Below are 20,470 nucleotides of genomic sequence, written 5' to 3'. Positions count from 1 at the left end.
TTAACAATGGAACCGGAAGAGAAAAACTAAAACACATCAAACATAAACAATAAATAAAAAGGAAATAAATACCACTTGCAACTGAAACCAGTTGTAATATAAAATTGATTATTATGTCTCTGACTACAAAATTGACCATCAAAAAATATTAATCGGAACAATATTATTGAAGTGATTTTAATTTATTATGCGATTAATGGATTATCATATTGCTTGACCGGCTTACTCCTGAATTATATTTTGATAGCCCGTGAATTTGAGATGGTAAAGACAGTGTCCAATGCAGTGTTTTAGAAAAATATCAAGCTTTTTATGAATAGATAATCTGGCTAATGATCCCTTTGAACAGTTGTGGTATTTGTGTAGGCAAGCCCGTTTAGACGACCCTAACAATGAATCAAGCTTATGGCCTGAAGAAGCGGAGCTGGGGAGAAAAACTCAATGGTCCTGGTAAAGTGGGAGAGCAGAAGCTCTATATACGACGGCAGCCAAAATAGCTGCCTGGGTTTCTGCCCAGTTTTCTGTTTAGTTACTGTCAATATACCAGGAGTGTCACATTTGATTGAGACTCAACAGACCAGGAGTCATTTTCCAACCTGTGTTTGTTCAGATTTTATGATCCAAACTATAGTCTCCGTTTCCTGTTTTCAGCTGTCTAATAACCATCAGCCGGTGTGGTCTCTTGCTGCTGTAGCTGCTTCAAGGATCGGCATGTTGAGCATTCAGGGATATTATTTTTCATTACTCAAGCAACTTGTCGTTTCATCATCTTCAGGCAGTCTGTTGTTCTGACATCAACAAGTCATTGTCATACCTTACAACTTGATGTTTCCTCATTTCCAGACCATTCCCTGTAAACTTGAGGAACAGTTGTGGTATCTGTGTAGGCAAGCCAGTTTAGACGACCCTAACGATGAATCAAGCTTATGGTCTGAAGAAGCGGAGCTGGGGAGAAAAACTCAAAGCTTCAGCTGTCTGAAGTCTTTGGAGTTGTAAGATTGATGTTCTGTGGGTTTGTATGTTGTTTGAATGCCCAAACAGAAACACTCCTTCCCAAGCCGCCCCCCTACACTATTGCAGGGGTTGGTTTGGAGTAAGTGTTTAAACTGTTTTAAAAAATTTGAGGCAGGGAAGCAATCTTTATATTTAATGCATTGCCCCATACCCAGATGTCTACAGTTTAAAAGTCTTTAATGTTGTTACTCTGTATAACTTGCACACAAAATGGTTAGCATTGACAATAGTTAAATTTCCAACTAGACCAGGATGATATGGCTGAAAAAGGAATCACAATATCAGCATTTCACAACAGTAAATGATGATTATTGATTGTTTTTTTGTTTCACATGTCAGGAAAAACTGAAGACTTGACCTTTACTTTTTTATCTACAGTTTACCCTCCACACTTTTGTTTTTTTACTTTTAAACAGTTTTGAGGCACAGTGACAAACCCTCAAACTGCTGCTGCGCATGTTACTCAGCAAATTGTTGCTAGGTAACCAAAGAGTCAGGGGGTGAGTTAGTTGACTCCTCCTACTTTGTTTAGCTGCATACGAGAGGTTGAGCGACTAAAGTCTAGTCTCTGCCTACATATCCCAGAATGCTGTGTGGTTCTTAATTGGAATTCAGTGAAATTTTTGAACATTCTATCACAAGTATTATGATCTTGTCTATCGCAGTATATATTGGTATTGATTTATTGTCCAGCCCTCTTTATAACATTGTTATGAACTGTACATTCACAGGTGACCTTTGAGCAGCACAAAGAAAGTTTGTCCCGCATGTTCCATCAGTACCAGCACCAGGGATCGACCAGTTCTCACAGCACCATTCGCACCATCTCTGGAGTGAGCCAAATCTCTGAAGAAACCAAATCTGTCAATGGGTCGCCTCCTGAAGAGAAGGCGCCCTCAATAGATGAGGGGTCCCAAAAATCTCTCCACTCAGCATCCGGTTCCACCATCACCTCTATTCCTGTGGAGGCTGCAGAGGACAGGAACCAATCGTCCGTCACTGTGTCCAACATCCTGGCCGGAGCTGAGGAAGAGCACAAAGTGGAGTTGTCTTCTGATCATCAATCAAACGTTGACAAAGAAACTTCTACTGCGTTGCACAAAGATGAAGTGACTGAGCCAGCATCTGAGAAAAGCAGCCATGATGCAGAAACATCAGGGAATGCCCAGAGTGAAGCTTCTGATCCAACAACGGGAGAAGATTCTGCTGCCCCAACAAAGGATGACGCGCAGACAGAGGTAGCCCACCTTGAACAAGGGGATTCATCCAAGCTTTCAACCGAGGAGTCAAGTGTAGCTTCTGAAAAAGGGGATGAAAGCAAGCAGATGTCCGCCGAGCCTCCAGCTCCCTTGGAGAACAGTGTGCTGGGCGGAGCTTCCATTTTCAACGAAGACTTGGTGGATGTGTCGTCCGTTAGTGACCAGGTCTGCCCGAGCGATGTGGACGATAGCCAAGAAGAGTCGTCTTATGCTTCAGCTGCCACGGGAGAAGAAGGAGAGCCTGTGAAAAAAGAGGAAGATGAGCGTGAAGGGGATGGAAGCAAAACAAAAGATCTCAGAGAACAAGAGCCAAAGATGGAAGAAGGCAAACAGGAAACAGAGACGGTGAGAAAAGAAGAAGAGAAGGACTCTGTGGAAAACCAGGTGCCTTGCTTGGAAAGTGCCGCTCCAGAAACTGAAGTAGCTGACCAAAGTGTCAAGGAACCCACCAAAGAAAATGTTAGTGGCCCGGTGTCTTCCTCTAAGTCAGAAGGAGCTGCTTCAGACCAACAGGCGGCAGCAGCTCCAGAGAGCACCCCACAAAGCCAGCCTTCAGAGTCCAATATGTCTGCCGCAGAGGAGACCCCTCCGGATGCCCCTCCGGATGCCCCTGACACCAGCACCCCAGGCTCCAGCACCAGCAAGACTCCAGAGCCTGCCAGAAAGACCAAAGAGATCAAAATCGCCCGGCTGGATGTGGCAAATGTTGCCATGGACACGGAGAGACTTGAACTCAAAGAGACCTCTATTACAGTAAGCATCTTTTCATTGACTGTGGACATTAGAATCAATGTTCTTGAATCCTGCTTGGCAGATAAAGTTCTGTCTGGTTGATGTAACCCTACAGGAATCAAGCCAAGGCCAAACCACAGGTGCAGCAGGGGAAGCAGAAAGTCCACCAAGCCGGCCAGAAGACGGCAGCACCTTGGCTCCTCGCTCCACCATGTTCCGTATCCCAGAGTTCCGCTGGTCCCACATGCATCAGCGCCTCCTCACCGACCTACTCTTCTCTATTGAGACGGACGTTCAGGCGTGGAGGAGGTAAGGACTCCTTGTACCGGCTCACATTCTCCTCATGTTGCCATTACTATTATATTGATTCACTGAATAAAGTTTTACCAAGTCCTCTTGAGAAGCTGTCCAACACACATTACCAATTATTAATGACCAATTGGACTAATTGTTTCAACTGTACCCTGGAATCATTATTTACAAGTTCCTAACACCTCAGTTAAATTATTTTTGATTTTAATCAGATGGTTTCAAGAGGAGCAGACATACCACCATCTTATGGTAACTATAGATAAACCAATACTGTTAAAATGGATGGTATAATCTAAATGTCTTAGGCATCTGCTGACATATCAAATATTCACCATTTGTCATTTTAATGCCTTCCTTAGGTTAAGTTATGTTTCAGTGAAACATAGTGAAGAGTCTTTGGAAAGTTGTTAGATTTTTAAAGAGATTTTCAAAGTGAGGAAGAAAGTAAGAGAAACCTTTGCATAAACCCGATGTCTGCTCCTCTCGGCTGTTCATTTCACAGCAGACAAGCTCGTTTCTAGATTTCATTTGATAAGAACTATACAGTCTAAAAGATGAGCGTTTCTCCTTTGGGAACCACAGCTGTTTTTCTGTAAGAGAATCTCTCCAAAGCTTTGTGCTTCTGGAGGCGAGTTGGTTCTCTGCAGCAGCTCTGCTCTCTGAGATCTCATTAAAACAATTTAAACCACAGCAGTGATGTGATGGAAGACGGTTGCCATCTTTGATGTACCTCAGGACCTCAAACCAGCCTGGGCCTCATTGTGTTTTCTTCAAACAATGTCAGCATCCCAACATTTCTTGCTAAATATTTTGTGTTTAGAAAGTAGAATGGTATCTGTACGATGCATGTCTGTGCTATACATCTTCTTTGATATATAAGCCTGTTGCAAGAAGAAATAAATCAAATTACTTTTCTTGTTTTTCTTTTAAACAAAGTTCTGATGTTATTCTCAACATTTCTGTCTACACTGACTCTAATACGTCGTCACACTTTCTTGTCCTTTCTCTAAGTCACTCCACAAAAACGGTCCTGGACTTTGTGAACAGCAGCGAGAACGCCGTGTTCGTCCACAACAGCATCCACCTGGTGTCCCAGGTGGTGGACAACCTGATCATGGCCTGCGGAGGCATCCTGCCTCTGCTGTCCGCCGCCACATCTGCCTCCGTGAGTCGCTCCCTTTCTCTCCGCTCTTTGTTCGCGTTGCCGGCCCGCGGCTCTGCCCACAACAACCGATCAATCCATGCTGACCTTTTCCAATCACATTAAACTACAGTTGACTGCCTGCTAACGTCGTTAGCTTGGCTGAGTCTGCGCTGACCCCCGATGACTTCAGTGCTCTGATGTGATTCTTGGATGGTGACCCGGCCAGCCTGGCTAAGGAATGGGCCGATGCTCAGTCCCAGTATAATCCAGTTAGCAGCAGTGTGGGACCAGTAACTGAATTTCAAACTAAATGTGCTCTCACTGATCTTTGCTTAATTGGCAGCTAGGGTTGGATAACAAATACCTCCACCTCCCTGCTCAGCGACAGTAAAGACAACAGGTATAAGGAGAAGCCTTGTAGTAATTAACCCTTTTAATTGATTTATTATTAAATGTAACTGATATTAAATTGTCAGTTAAGTTTTGATTTTATATCAAATAAATGTAACAGTTATTTTTAAATGTATACTTTGCACTTTAAAATTGACCAGTATCTCTAAACCTTTAATTATTAATCAGTTTCTCTTCCTCCTCAAACACACATCAGCAGTAGCTCCTTTTCTGTTGACCTGATAATTGTGCAATTTGACATTTCAAAAATACCTTCACTTAGTGGAAACACTGCAATTTTTCAATGAAAAGTCCTGGCGGTAGAATCAGGTGATTTTTCTTTTTTTTTTTGTGGCTGTATCCAAATTGGTTTATTTTGCAAATCTGCAATGGAAACACTTTTTTGGAATTGCACTAATCATGTGATTAACAACTGGATGTTACCACTGAAGAAGACCACGACAGGAAGTGGTTTGAGAATGCTGGTGTGACATGATTTCTTGGTAGTGAATTGTAGTCAACGGCGCCACCTAGGGGGTCACAAGGTCTCTGTAGTGATTATTTAGTCGGGGACTTTATAGACATTATTAACAGGAGCACCAATAAGGTCTTCAGTGCGTTATTAGCAGATGGATAAAAGTCTGTGCTGATTTCTTTATTTTTCATTAGCATTTTTAACACATCATTAAAACCTGTATTTTTTTTTTCTTTTGTTGCTTTTTTTCTGCCCTCTTTCCTGTTGCTGTGTTCCTCCGTGGCCCCCCAGCATGAGCTGGAGAACATTGAGCCGTCCCAGGGTCTGCCGGTGGAGGCCTCCATCACCTTCCTCCAGCGCCTCATCAACCTGGCGGACGTCCTCATCTTCGCCAGTTCTCTGAACTTCACCGAGATCGAAGCGGAGAAGAACATGTCGTCGGGGGGAATCCTGCGCCAGTGCCTCCGCCTCGGTAAACACCGCCAACACTTGTTGTTTAATGTTTTTCCCACCTCAATTCTGTTACATTACAATCAGGGTTGAAACTATTAATCACGGTGAATCAATTATTGAAATAATTGTGAACTACATCAGTAGTTAATTAATTATTAACTGAAGCCTACAGACTAAAAAAAAGGCCATTTGCTGAAAGAACATCACAGTGAAAGAAGTAATTAAGCTCAAACAGTGCAAACGTACATGTATACATTTTGCATTTAAGATGAAATAAGAGAAACTTCAAGTATGTTCTACTTACCTCACTTCAAATACTGTAGACAAAAATCTATTAATCACCTTTTTGCAATCCAAATATTTATCAGTTTCTCAAAAAGACATTTAAACAGATCATCCTTACACTGTATTGACATTAAGTTTTTAAGTATTTCTATTTTTTTTTTTTTGCTGAAGATTCGTCCTTTACTACAAATGATCAAGCATACATCAAAGGAATTCTCTATTGTTGCATTGTATGAAATGAAATCTTTTTTGTTAGATTTTGGAATTGAATTGTTTACTTGCATTTTTTCAGTATTTCTAGTATTTCATAAAATTGGCTTAAATAAAAAAGCAGGGGACAAAGAGTTTTTATTTCTTTGAAAAACACAGATTTTTGAGAATATTAAAGGAGCATTATTATGTAAAATCAACTTTTTAGAGCTTTCCCCCATCAAAAACACAAAAACATACCGAGAGCGTTCCATTTACGTTTTTATGTACATTGGAGAAATCCTTTAATCTCCCATGGATTAAAGGATTTCAGCTGGTCCAAACGCCTGGGTGAAACTATCCCTGCCTTCGAAGATGAAGCTCCTCCTCAGAGCTGCAGTTTTCAAGCTTCTGCCTCACAGAGCAGCTTATCAATAAATGGATTCCTTTTTGAGGTTTTGAGATGAATTGGTCAAATTATTGATGATCCACCAATGTAAATATTGAAAATATAGCCATCTAGAACTAAAGCTGCTGCAGTTGGCTCCTGTTTCTACTGCAGAGCTCCTGCAGTAGAAACAGGAGCTCTTTGTTCATTCTGTGGTCATGTTTGTTAAATTCAGCAGCTCTCAGCCTCTCCTCTCCTGCTTAGCCTTATCGTGTTATTATAACCCTGCTGAATGGCAACACTTTAGAACGGCTGCTAGCATGATGCCATCATAATGGCCTTGGCTGTGCAGAGCTGTGCTGCACTGCTGCACAGCCTCCAGCAATGTTTTTTTGCCTTCTGTTCCTGGCTATTAAGGTTTCCTCTGACAAGAATATAAAACCTAAAACCCTCACCTAGCAGTCACTGGATGGAGGCTACGGAAGTCACCGCTTCATGCAGGTTCTGGGCTTTACTCGACCTTCTGACCCGGTAAACTCAGAATTCAGAACAACCAGGAAAGTAGAACCATTTTCCAGAAACCCACAAAATCTCTCCAGTGTTGTCAGCGATCATATCCAGGTTGAGGAGGGATCAGGAACCAAAATGCTGACTTCTTTTATTTCACACTGCAAAAACACAAAATCTTACCAAAGTAATTTTGGTCTGGTTTTTAGCTTGAAATAAGACAAAACTCGCAAGTAACTTTCCAGCAAGAAATAGGAGCTTGTTTAAGACAATCATTTCTTAATAGATGAATAGAAAAAGTACTTGCTCCATTTGCAGACCTTCATTTAAAGCAGGTCAGTTTCATCAGTTTGAGTTTTAACAATCCGCCAATGGAAGACGTGCTGTTTCATCTAGTAAGAAATTATTTACTCTAAATTTTTTTAATATTATTTCTTGTTGAAATGTTCTAAATTAGTTTCGTCTCACTTCGAATGTGAATTAGAAACTAGACAATTGCTGTGTGAGATCAGAGTGTTTTTGCAGTGCAGAGATGTTTTCTCTTGGATTACATCGCCACTACTGCTGCCGCAGCGCGCCGCCTTTATGAAATGAATATTTGATGAGGTATGCTCTCCCCGTTTCTGGCACCTAATCTGATTTTGGAAAACTGTAACAAGATTTTGGCGTGCCCATCCCTTCCTCCCTGTGCCTCTCTTTTATAAATGGTTGTATGAAGGAGTGGTCCTAATGGAAACAGCGAGCCCATTTCCAACCGGAATAATTCCCTCCTTGGTAATCTTAATGCTGCAGAGTTAACATTTGTCAGCTGTCAGGCGCAGCACAGCGGGGGTGCGGCGGGTGGAGGGCTCCAGGGAGGAGCGCTACATTAAATTACAAAACGTTAACCGTGTCACTTCTGAACCCACCTGAAGTTGTCGGGGAAACCAGTTTTTTTTTTTTTTTTTCTTCCTCTGCTGAAGGATGCATCTTGCTGCCTACTCAGCACGCTTGCAGCCAGCGGTGCCATTTGTTATGGGAGTGGATATGATTCAGGAGCCCCCCCCCCACCCCTTCACGCCTCACTCCTCCCCACCACACACACTGTGACCCTGGGAGGAGAGGTGGAGCAGGGAAGAGTGAGCGGAGCTGCCAGAGTCGGCTGGAGCGCCGACCTTGTCGTGGCCCCACTTTTTCTCCTGTTCTTGTCTCTCTCAGCTGCTCCTCTCTCTCTCTCTCTCTCTAGGTCTCCTATGTTGCCTTTGAGCCATGGCAGCGCTCATCCACAGGGTTTCACTTTACTGTACTTTAGAGGTGTGGAAAAAAGAAGAAGATTCCATGGAGAATCACATTTCCTAGACCAGGGAGTTCAGAATTGATTCAAAGTCCTCAAAAATCCCTTTTAGTTGAACGTATTTGCAAGTATCGTGCACATTGCATTATGTGTCCACTCAGCCTTTGTGTTTTGAATAATTTTTTCTGCATTTTTTTTGAGAGAAAGTCCAGCCAGCTAAGCAAAAAATAATCAAGTTATGCACAAAGCTGTTCATATTTCAATATAAATCGATGGGATGTGATACAGTATACAGCTCAGCAGAAGATGCACAAAAACAAAAGCAAAAATAAAAAGGGAGACTGAGTGGAAAATTTGTAATCATAAAATCAAATTTGTTTTTAAATCATGATTCCGAAACACGTGAAAATAACATTTATTTGCCACGCTCGTCTTTCTGGTTCACTGCCAGTCAGACTCATCAGGCTTCTTTGCGCCTACAGCTAGCATAGCAAATGTGAATTAGACACGTCTCTGACAGGAAAATGACTGAAGGAATCGTCCTTTTGCTAAACTAATGAAACGATTATTCATAAGTGGGGAAAGAAAAGTGGATGTTTCTTTGGATATTTTGCATAGGTGTCTTAGAGTTTGGATCACTAGGATCAAAAAGTTTTGGCAATGCGTCAGTATGGAACCTTGTAGTATTGTTTTAAATTGATGTTCTTTTTGTTCACATGTATTTTTCTCCCGTCAGTCACATAATTTTAACAGTCTCCAGACCGTTTGAATAGAAAAATTGGTTTGCAAATCGAAAAATGTTCCTGAATCAAATCGGGACCCTAAAAATGAGAATGGAAACGCTAGACACTGAAAGATTCACATCTCTACTTTACATGTCTTCTGTCATTTTATCCATGATATAACATATAATATGAATCATCCCACTGTCCTCCTCTCTCACCCCAGTATGTGCTATGGCTGTGAGAAACTGTCTGGAGTGCCAACAAGCCCAGTTTAAAGGAGCAGAAGGTCCAACCAGAAGCTACACTGTCATGCCCAGCACCGCAGTGGGAACGGCCAAGTCTGCGTCTGCTCAGGCAAGTCAACTCACTCCATCTGTTTTCTACTTTGTTCAAGAGGATGTCGTTGATGAGAAAGACACTGATCACCATATTTGTTTCTGCTGATACTGACTTTACTCAGTTCGTCCCTGAAATCTCTCATGTTCATTGTCATAGTATTCGTCTTGTTTTTGTGTGAGCAGTCATCGGTGGTTCATGTTTAAATCAGACGCGACGTCCCACTGCCCCACGTCTGCAGGTAAAAATTAATGGGGCGATCAAAATAAATTGCTTTGATTGTAGAATCGAAGAATCATATAAAAGAACACGCTGCTCATCTTGTTTTGAGGCAGTTTGTCCGAGCCAGACCCAAATAATTTAATTTCAGACCCTTCAGTAAATCTGACACATTATTTTACTTTTGTTTTTATACTCCAAGTGAGCAGTGTAACTTCTCCAGATTTTAGTTTTTGTTTAGCGTCTTCCGGCTCCATCTTGTCGCTTGTTGTAACCGCAGGACGAGTCGGATCCAAATCACCTGGGATGTTTGATTGATGGGATCTTATCTGTACTACTTCTGGAGGCTAGCAGGGTGCAACTGCACTGCAATTGTTACAGTTCAATTGACCTCTGCACCACACTTGGTTTTTTTTATTTCTTCAACAAGTTAAACTGTCTACTGCTCTACTTAGACTATAATAGGTAGATTAACACAACTTTATGTCTCACACTGTCGTTTGAATTTATATATGCTGTATGCAGGCACCACGTTGTTTTGGTGGTAATGGCTGTGGTGCACAATCAAAGTAAGCAGCGGCGCCTGCAGTAGCAGCAGAATTGACCAGTCACCTTGAAGCGGAAGCTAGCTAACATTTAGCTCCTCTTCCATCCTGATTGTCATTGTGATTGTTGCGACCTGGTGGACACCGATCTGGTTCTTCTCTGCTTCTGAACGCCGAATAAAAAGCCGCAATATTCCATTTCAAACAAACAAATAAATAAATAAATGAACTCCTGTACCGTTGCCGTCCTTGCCATTAAACCCCCTGCAGGCTCGTCCTTCGTCCTCCTCAGCAGCCATCAGGTCTGGTTGCATCAGCTCATGTCTTATTGTATTACAGGACACCCTGCTACTTGCTGCTCCAGACCAGGGCCCTGTGTCATTGGTCCTTTGATTCGATCCGGTGACTTCCAGGAAAGCCGTGTTGCTTTTCCCTGAACTGGGTGTTGGAGCTCATTTATAATGCAGTGGCTTTGTGGGAAAGATGTTCTGTTGCGTTTGTGTGTGTATCAGTGTGGTTGTGTGTGTGAGATCCAAACCTTTTGTTCCATAGGCCAAAATCTACAAGTCAGAATTACTCATGGAAAAATAATTGAAAATCATAAGGAAATAATTTTATGACCTTTTTGTACCTGCTCTACAGTAACCTAATCATGCAATTAAGCACACAAAGTAGTTAGAGTTTTTGTAAGACTGGTGTGGGTAAATCATTGTATATAGGAATTTTTGCATGTTAGTCTTATTTATGGACAGGCATCCAATTTACAAAATCTTTTGGGGATAAAAAACTAAAATGTCTCAGCTACAAGAACTGGGTTTAGCTCACTTTTGGATCATATTTGATGCATTTAATCATGTTTAATAAATCAAATGGAAAGCAGATTTGGCCGTAACCAAAGTCTGCTTTTGAGTAAATGTCGCTGAATAGATGTATTCCTACTTACTACGAAACTAATTCTACATATGGCCCCCCTCTGATGCCTGAAGCATCATTAGCTCAGTTTAAATAAGCAGATGTGTGCTAACTGCTAACAGACTCGCTCTCATTCATACAGAGTCCCGTTGACGCGGTGACGGGGGGGATGTCCACCGTCAGAGACCTGGACCGGCTCCTGCAGGACATGGACATCAACCGCCTCAGGGCCGTCGTGTTCAGAGACATCGTGAGTCGGACAGCGAAGACGCGCGTCGGCTTCAGTGCGTCCACCAGATCAGACCGTTTAGTGTGTTTTGTTTTGTTCCAGGAGGACAGTAAGCAGGCTCAGTTTCTGGCACTGGCAGTGGTCTACTTCATCTCAGTCCTCATGGTGTCAAAGTATCGGGACATCCTGGAGCCCCACAACGACAGGAAACCTCCTCTCCGCTCCCAGTCTACCAGGAGTACAGGTACTCAGACAAAGAGTCGCTTCAGCTGCATGTGAGGAAGAGGATGGTGAAGGTTTTTATTGCTAGATTGTGCCAAATGTTTTAGTGATCCAGGTTCTCTCAGCCACTCTTCACAAGTCATAGAGGATAAAAAGCGCTGCTGCGCTGCTTGTGTCACCATCACATACATAAGCAGGTGGATTCATTTAAATGCCACCAGGATCATAAAAAGACTGGGATTTGATTAGATACAGCATCCAGAGAGCAGAGCAGTACGGTGGCCCTCAAGTTCAAAATCACATCAACAAATCACTAAACACAACATATTCAAAAACACAAAAACATTAACTAAGCATAACTCAAAAAAACCAAACAAAAAAACATTTACCACCATACCATAATCTAACTAAAAAAAGTACATAAACTAAATAAAATAAGCAAAAAACAACAACTCCTAATAAATAAAACACAACAAGGTTAACAAAACAGAAAAGGTAGTTCCCATTGGGAAACCTGAGACATTGCTGATTGGACGACACCGCTTTAGACTGTAGAATCAAAATTTATTCTGGCTTTAATCATTTATGGAAAATACGAATGTTACCGGTGATGTAAATGTGGCCACAGCTATCCAAGAATGTTTTGAGTCAGAAACCTCAGCTTCATTCTTTTTCTGCCTGCCTAAGAGAGAGCTGATGCCAGAATAAGGTCTGCCTCTAAAGGCAGAAGTGTTGTCGACTTCTTCAGTTTTGTTAATATTATATTTTCTTAATTTGTAATTGTACTTGGTTATGTTCTTTAATCTGTTGTTTAGTGGTTTGTTGAAGTGGTTTGCACATTGGGGCCACCGTAGTGCAAACTTAGACTTTTGGGCCTTTAGGTTGGAAAATGATGAGACAATCATCTCACAAACACAAATGGTTCACAAAATGCTAAACCAACCTTCTTCCAGTTCTACCAGGGTGCACATACTTTCATCTGGAGCATATTTGGCAAGATTTAAAGTTTTCACTCTCAGGTGAATTAAATGCTCTGAGCTCCTGCAGTAAAACGTTTCTTTCTCATTTCTGCCAGAAACAGATGTTAAAGATGAAATAAATGAAAATTTTTTAGTGGAGCCAATGACAGTGACTCACTTCAGCTTGCAAAATAATCAAACCAGACAGAAAAGAGGCATTTAAATGATCTTTGAGTATTATCATTTTCTTCAAGTTGTTTCTTCTCAGTTTTGAACTCTCTTGAACACTTTTACTCATCAGGCTGTTTCTTTCTTTAATTTCTTTTTGTTATGCTACAAACTATAAACGTCAAGTGAGAATGTGCAGCATAATCTTGGACATAAACATGATGCAATTACAAGATTATCCCGTTTAGGCATCAAAGCACTTATCTTGAACGTGACTGTAAAGAAAAGTGGATCAAAGAGCTGTTGGTTTTGGTGTTGATGCATTTCACTAATGGAGCCACAATCAGATTTTTGTGGATTTAAAGAAGGAAAAATAGTCTGGTACATCTCTCCCCATGAGCCACGAAGGGTCCAAGCCAGGGCTGAAAGAATCTTGGGGCTACTTTCCCATAGCAGGCAGAAGCCACCCAAACCAGCTATGTTTTGTTGTTTTTTGCCTGTTTTTAACCCATATCCAGACTTTCACTGAACGACCAGATTCCAAACTTTTCAGCCCCACAAAAAAATTTGACTCATGCCAAAAATAATGGCCCAACTTGTTCTTAGCCCAAAATTTTTTTTTTCTTTCCTAAAATATCATTTGGATGTTTTAGAGTTGATTATTTTGCCAAAATCACTTTTGGCAAAAAATTGACTTCGGACATTATTTTAGGAAGCTGACGATGTGTGGTACAAATTCGAACATTGATTGTTTTCAAAGCGTCTCCAGTCTGAACGATCATTATCTGGCTTATCTCAATTATGTGACGTGTCATAATTCTGAGCAATACAAAGTCAGATGTGGCAAATCTGGACGTTAACAATAATGTTAATCCTATCTCTCTCTCTCTCTTTCTCTCTCTCTCTCCAGACAGCAGCGCCGAAGTGGAGAACAGCGTCTCTCTAAGACGCTACGACTCGGGCATCGGCGATGACCACACGTCGGCTGTGGCCAGCGAGGCCGACCTGTCTTCCTCCGGTGGCCCGGATGCCGTCTCGGAAGCCCTGTCCACTCTGTCCTCCGAGGTCCGCGGCGCGCCCTCCGCCGACTCCAAGTCCAAGAACGTGAAGGACATCCTCCGCAGCCTGGTGAGCGCGCCGGCCGAAGACGTCATGGTGGACCCCAGTCTGCTGCCCCTGTCCTTTCTGGGACCCGTGACCGACTTGGACCGGCGATCATCGCTCCAGTTTCGCTCGTTCGATAGGTGAGGAGGCTGAAATGCTGCTTTGGACACCTCTCCATGTCAACCACTCAAGATTGTCTGCTCCGCATCTTTGTGTGTCTGTGGAATAAATCGAAGAATTGTCAAGAGCTGACAGCTTTGACGGTTATTGAAACCCATATGGTATAAAGTTTTGTGATCCTCCAGATTTCCTGTCAACAGTCTGATGATGTGTGTCCTCACATAGCTGCAGGGGACTTTTGAAAGTCAGACATTGAAGACGTCTCGGCTCGGCGTCCTTAGAGGAGGCCTTGGTGGATCTTGAAAAAGCGTTCTGAAGCACCAAGTTTGGTTTTTCTGCCATCTGTCATGCAGAGAAAATCACTCTACAAAGAACCTGCCTGCAGGAAGACAGGAGTCCTCTCTGAGGACGGGAGACGGAAGCTGCTTGTCTCGCCCTGTCTCCTCTTTTCTTAGCAGTAGAAGGCAGTGTTGCTAGATCGTGAGAAAAACAAGCAACCAGCCCAAAAAAACCTGGCAACCCACCACATTGTGTAAAACAGAGGTCACTAATAAACAGTAAAAACTTATATATTTATAGTTAAAAAACAAATAAATAAATAAATGGATATAGGTGAAATTAAATTACATTTTTCCATATTAGTATCCATTTTTTAATAAAGCTGTTTTTACATGCTTGCCATTTTTTGTCACCAATTGTGCGTAAATATTTGTAGTGTCGAAAAAACACACTTTCACAATGACATAAGAAATAAAAATTAAATCGCACATGATTAAGCTTGTTTTCACACATAAACAAGTGATAAGTTATTAAAAGTATGGCAGCGACGGATTTAAACATCATGACTGAAAATATTCATAACTCGGCCATGGCACTTACGCTGATCATCCATTAACCAATCAGAAAAGATGTCTGTGTATTATTCAGGTATTGGAGCGACAAGCTCCTTTTACTTGAGAGTAGCTACATATGCAGCGTTTTGGGGAAATTGCAGTCGGCCATTTTACAGAAGAGCTACGGATTCAACACGCTGGAATGAGACTCAACTCTTTATGAACTGTGTGATGCTGTGAGAGATCTGGTGGAGACAGCTGAATATTGTCTGAAAAAAACCCCAAAAAACCCAAAGCAAACCATCATCCTCCTACTGCTTCCTGTTGTCGTCTACTTTTGGAGAGGTGGGAGATTACCTTGTTATCAGAAAGACAGTCGACCCAAATAAGCAATTTCAGTTCAAAAACAGACAGAAAAACTGCAACTCGTGACTCATTAAAACATAAATGGACTTGGCAACACTGGTAAAAGGTATCACTGCTTTACCTCTGAGATTGGGGGTGAAGGGGAGACTGTTAGGCTTCAAAGACGGCAGGGTGCTGAAGTCACAGACAAACCCAGGTGAGAGAGGATGGCTATCGGTCTGGTTTGCATTTGGAGCGTTGATTCTCAGACGTCTTGCATACGGCACGGAGCGGGTTTTGAGGGGGAGAGAGACGAAGAAAGCAGATCTGGGAACGCATTGGGGAGGGTTGAGTGAGGGGGGAGACGAGTGTCAAGTCAAAGCCCTCATGTTCCGAGGGAAACCTTTCTACTCTTCTCGCAGTCAGTCTGCTGGCCTCCGACTGTGGGAATTCCAGGGCATCTCCTGCGACGGCGGGCCTTTATCTGAGGAATGCTTTGTCAGGTCTCAGGGCGCTCCTCATATCTGGGGGATTAGACTGGCTCCTGTCCGCTGAGCTCCTCGGTGGAGAGAGAGAGAGGGATGGCTGGAGAGCGTAGGCTAACAGCTCGGCCCGCGTCTACAGAAGCCTCCTCATGCAGAGACCAAACATTACCTCTGCTGCTGCTGCTGCTCGGGGAAAAGATGAAAGCTTCCTGTCTGAAAGAGACATTTCATCACGAAACAGTCACGGTTGACCGTAGTGTGTGTTGCAGTGTGGAAAGTCAAAAACGGTAACCTGATACTCGGCAGTAGGTTATAGTTTTCATTTAAAAGCGTGTCATCACAGAGATGATTGTCATTGAGATGTTTATATTGACGACTTGACGTGCTTTATGGTAGGAATACGCCAGTGGGGCTACTATGAGAATTCAACGAATGCTTTCACTTCATGTTTTTTAGTGTACTTGTCTGAGATTAGCACTGGATGATATGGCTGAAAAACATATCACGATATTCGGCTTTCATATCAGTTAATGTCAAGAATTCTTGATTAGTTCTTGTTTTCTAAAGGGACAGTGTCATGTAAAATGGACTCTTGCATCATGTTATATTATTGTTCTCTCATCAAAAACACTCTTGGAGTTTTACTTTGATTCTTTCATGCATGTTTGAGGAATCCTTTAATCTTCCATGGCAACCATTCAGCTTCTCCAGTTACATTTAAGTAGTTATTGATATAAACTGCGTGTTTATAACAACTTAAGGTAACATACCTGAAACCGTGTTACCTGGATTGTGCTATAAAATGGAAAATATATAGTTCTGCCTCTTTATCAGCACTTGTGGTGGCGATTGGCTCCAGTTTGCTTGGCTAATTTATCCTCAGTGTCCACAAAGTATCTGTTATGTATGCTAACCTCCTATTTGACCGTTCTGATTCCAGTGAGACCTGATCCATTTTGGCCCATCACCAGACCAAGAGCTCTGACTGATCTCCTGCCAGGAAATATTCTGCTGCAGTCCCAGGAGCTCATTTCCATGAATCAGACTACAAGTAGATTAGAATTGATTCCTTTAAGTCATCTTCTGTGAAAGCGGCTGCAGTGAGTCGTAGGGTCGGACGGCTTTGTCTCCAGAAACATCTGGAGTTGAGAGGAAATGGACAGACATAAAAAAACATTGACTCTTGATAAAATGGTGTGAAAATCACCCTGATCTGACTTTAAGATATTTTTAACACAATAACAACTTGGTGCCTGCTGAAGTGACTGGACACACGTTCAGATCAGTTTCTGAATGAGTTACAGGGGTTGATGGAGAGAGTGTGAAGAGTCTGGATGTTTCCAATCTGTGGAATCAAATATTCTCTGGTAAATGAGCAATGACTTTGCCTCATGTCTATTCATCTTCAAGAACACATTATTTGACTTTTTAACCCAAGACTATTGAAGCTTTGTTTGGTTGCCTATTAAGACTTAGTTCTTTCTCTACAGTTCATGTCTGTCGTATACTCAGATTCCAGAGTCTCCAGTTTGCCTCACATCATCAGAACTTTTAAAAAAAAAAAATTTCTGGAAAAGTCTGAAGCCAGATAGAAGCCTTTCACACCGGAATCCTTTGTTTGTTTTGTAATCTTTATTTAATCTTGTTTCCCAGGAACACCTGGCCGAGAGCGGCACACAGACCACAGATGCTGTACAACTGCAGATATCAAATCTAAATATTTCTGAGAGTGGTGCCCATCATTACAGCCCGTCCAATCTGTTAATAAAAAAATGACAGAGATCACCATTTCTCCAGTCGTCCTTCTCCCAACACGTACCGTTGGGCGTTTGCCGACGCCCACGCCCCGGCGTTTTATCACGCGGCGGTAATCATTCCATCACCGTTCGGCAGGCATCTCCCACTCAGCTCCAGCTCTCCCACCGACACCAGCCGACATTCTACACCGACATCTCCTGTCAAAACATGGCAACTTCCAGCTTGCCCAGAAGGCCCGATTTATGGGCGCAGCGGATGGGAAAAAAGCCGGGATGTAGCAGATAAAAACCTCTCCCCGGGTCAGAGGGTGAAGTATCCCACCTGATTTATTTACTGCTGCAGACCTGCTGCGTTTCTTCGTGCATTTCTCAGCTTTGCCCCTGTTATGACAGCCAGTCTGCAAATATTTGCTGACACTATCCAGAACTAAACAATGTCATTGTACATGTCTGGGATCGAGACTGAAACGGTTCAGCAGGAACGTGCGAGTGTTAGACGCTAGCATATACATGGCGCAGTTGTTTGCATTCCTGATAACAGGCTGAATGTGCGCGCTATAGCTGATGTGAAGACGAGCCATGCTGCCGGTGAAAATGTCGTTAAAGGATTAGTGAACATGTTATGTGAGGAAACGTGGGGGCCGAGGCTCGGCTATTTGGGTTTTTACACTACAGATTGAAAAAGTGGCTTGTATTTCAGTTATCCCTTCCATGATTGGTATAAATTGTTAAGGCCAAGCTACAAGAATATTTAATTAATATTTAGAACTTAGACAAAATATTAGCAGAAAAGAAATTCAGTTTACCAGAAAAAGTCTGAAAATCACAAGAAATAGGCCTACTGTTATTTTAATAAGCTGAAGCTTTGATAGTTGTTAAATTCTTGCGTGATCGTTTCAAAGTCTTCCTACCGATAATCTGATGCTGATGTATTCAAAGGTTAAGTATTTCTATTAAGTTTGAGGTATTGTGTAAAGCGTATACACATGTATGTAGCAAATTGCTCAACATTATTCATTTTAATTTTTTGTTCATTCATATTTCAATTGTCATACAATTATGACCTTGTCCTCTTAATGTCACAACTTTATTCCTGTGATTAAACAAAAAATAATCGCAGCCCGGTCCTAATATTTGTTGCAGAATCAACCTGAATTCAAAGTCCAAATAAATCAACTCAGTAAAACATGCTTGTCAAACAAGATGGCGGCTCTGACGTCACTCTGAACTTTGGAAACCCAAGGAAGGCAAACGGGGGAAGAAAAAAATCCAGATTTTCCAAAAATTAAATCTTCAAAAAACCAAAAATGTCATTAGTTGATAAGATTGACTTATCGCCCCCAGACATAGATGACAGATGCAGTAACCAACTTTCTCTTTTGAGTCTGGTGAGTTATAAATGACAGTAATACTGGTCAATACATAATTAAATTAAAGCAGTAGTTTTCTGTCCACCCACACCTTCATGTTGATGTTGGACATTTTTAGTTCCATACTCTTCAGAAATGAGACATTTGGGAGGAAGATCCACTTTCTAGATTTTCTAAGATGGAACCTTATTTTGTTGTACACCATAATCAAATGCTGCCTAATTGTGTGTGTAAAAAAAGAAGTAATGCCACAGAAAACAAAAAGGTACAAAATGTAGATGAAATTTGCAACACATTTTTTTTCTCTCAGCAGAAAGAGAAACATGTTTGCGTTTCATGTTCACTATTGAGTTTGAGTTTAGAATATGAATATGAAAACCTGAAAAACTGAGACAAACCAAACATCTCACTTTTTTTTTTTTTTTTGGGAAAACAAACTTTTTTACATTTCAAGTTAAAGTGAGGCATAGTGATTAATCCTGATTAATCACAGAGCTCTATTGTGGTTAAACTGATAGCACTTTTTACTTTTGACAACACAAAAACAAAGACGTGATTTAGATCAAAAATAGTAAAATCAACACTTATCTCTTCTTCTGCAAACTCGATGAGCTTCTTTGTGTCATCAAGGTTAAGCTCTCTCCAAACACAGCTTGATGTCATTTGAATTCAGGTTATTTGCGCCTGCAGTCATTTTGAAGCCTTCCTACTTTTATGTGCACAGAATTGCATTCGAAAAGTTTTGAAATGATAACGCGATGAAAGTAAACTCTCCTCGGTCTGGAGTGAAACATGGAAAACAGTATTTACCGCCATGCGCTCTGACTTATTCTCAGTCACATCCTGAGCTAAAACAACAGAGATCAGTGGAGTCAGAGCGCTGACTGCTGTTATGCTCTCTGTGTTGAGAGCTTTAAATAATTCAGTCCCAGCCACACACACATACGCGGACACACACGTTTGGCTGTGGGCTTCTGTTTGCGGGCTGAGTGGAGCCGCTCACGGCTGATTAATCGACTGGGGCGGCTCTCTCGTGATAAGTGTGGCTAATGACCTGCTGAATAATTCACCGGGCTTTGCCACGGCGCGGATAGAAGGCCGAACGAACACAACAGGGCCGTGAACGCACCGCCACACCTCCAGACACAGGGGGGCGCTCCATCTCCCCGTTGACCCTGTGCCACCGTTCACAGCCGGGGTGTCTCATGGCAACACGACCCGGAAGCTTGGTGGGCATCAAGCTAGGCGTTGTACATTAGCTATTTATTATATTAAGCGCTAAATGTATCTGTGGTGAAACTGTTGAAGGTAATATCGTGACCTATTATGGTATGTACATGAACACAGAGGGAGTCAGTTTCACAGGAAGTGGTTTATTTTCTTAAACCACTTCCTGTCCACATGCTAACAACTTCATACTTCAACACAAGTCATAAATAACGAATCAAAAACGTGGCTCACGTTTCCTGTGCCCCCAAAGTCCAAGAAGCAGAGTCTGACTGCTAGCGTCAGCGTTAGCCAAGCTGTACGGAGGCCTCTGAACTGCAGGCGGCTGTCGTAGGTTCGAGTCCCAGCCTCATGACGGGTGTCGCATGTCTTCCTCCCTCTCTCGTCACCAACTTTCCTCTCTTTCTTAACTAACTTATTGTCAGCCCATCGTAAGCAACTTTCTCTCCAACTGCTATATTTGTGTTGAGTCGCAGTATATATTTTAATTATA

The 20,470-nt window shown here is 42.1% G+C and overlaps 1 protein-coding gene across 7 annotated transcripts in view; it reads left to right on the top strand.

Annotated features, from left to right (window-relative positions):
* lrba (LPS responsive beige-like anchor protein) overlaps nucleotides 1–20,470 on the top strand; it is a 213,614-nt gene that overhangs the window by 44,802 nt on the left and 148,342 nt on the right. For 6 of the 7 annotated variants that reach the window (XM_055056443.1, XM_055056442.1, XM_055056439.1 and 3 more), the window contains exons 22-29: nucleotides 1,746–3,026; nucleotides 3,121–3,314; nucleotides 4,329–4,482; nucleotides 5,618–5,798; nucleotides 9,370–9,500; nucleotides 11,301–11,408; nucleotides 11,490–11,631; nucleotides 13,647–13,980. In XM_055056443.1, the coding sequence (XP_054912418.1) occupies nucleotides 1,746–3,026; nucleotides 3,121–3,314; nucleotides 4,329–4,482; nucleotides 5,618–5,798; nucleotides 9,370–9,500; nucleotides 11,301–11,408; nucleotides 11,490–11,631; nucleotides 13,647–13,980 (2,525 nt within the window). The remainder of the gene's footprint in view (nucleotides 1–1,745; nucleotides 3,027–3,120; nucleotides 3,315–4,328; nucleotides 4,483–5,617; nucleotides 5,799–9,369; nucleotides 9,501–11,300; nucleotides 11,409–11,489; nucleotides 11,632–13,646; nucleotides 13,981–20,470) is intronic. The other variant, XM_055056440.1, reaches the window with a different exon arrangement.

This window comes from Poeciliopsis prolifica, unplaced genomic scaffold (assembly GCF_027474105.1).
Source record: "Poeciliopsis prolifica strain line A6 unplaced genomic scaffold, Auburn_PproV2 SCAFFOLD045, whole genome shotgun sequence".
Taxonomy (NCBI): domain Eukaryota; kingdom Metazoa; phylum Chordata; class Actinopteri; order Cyprinodontiformes; family Poeciliidae; genus Poeciliopsis; species Poeciliopsis prolifica.
This window is presented reverse-complemented; position numbering and strand designations above follow the sequence as displayed.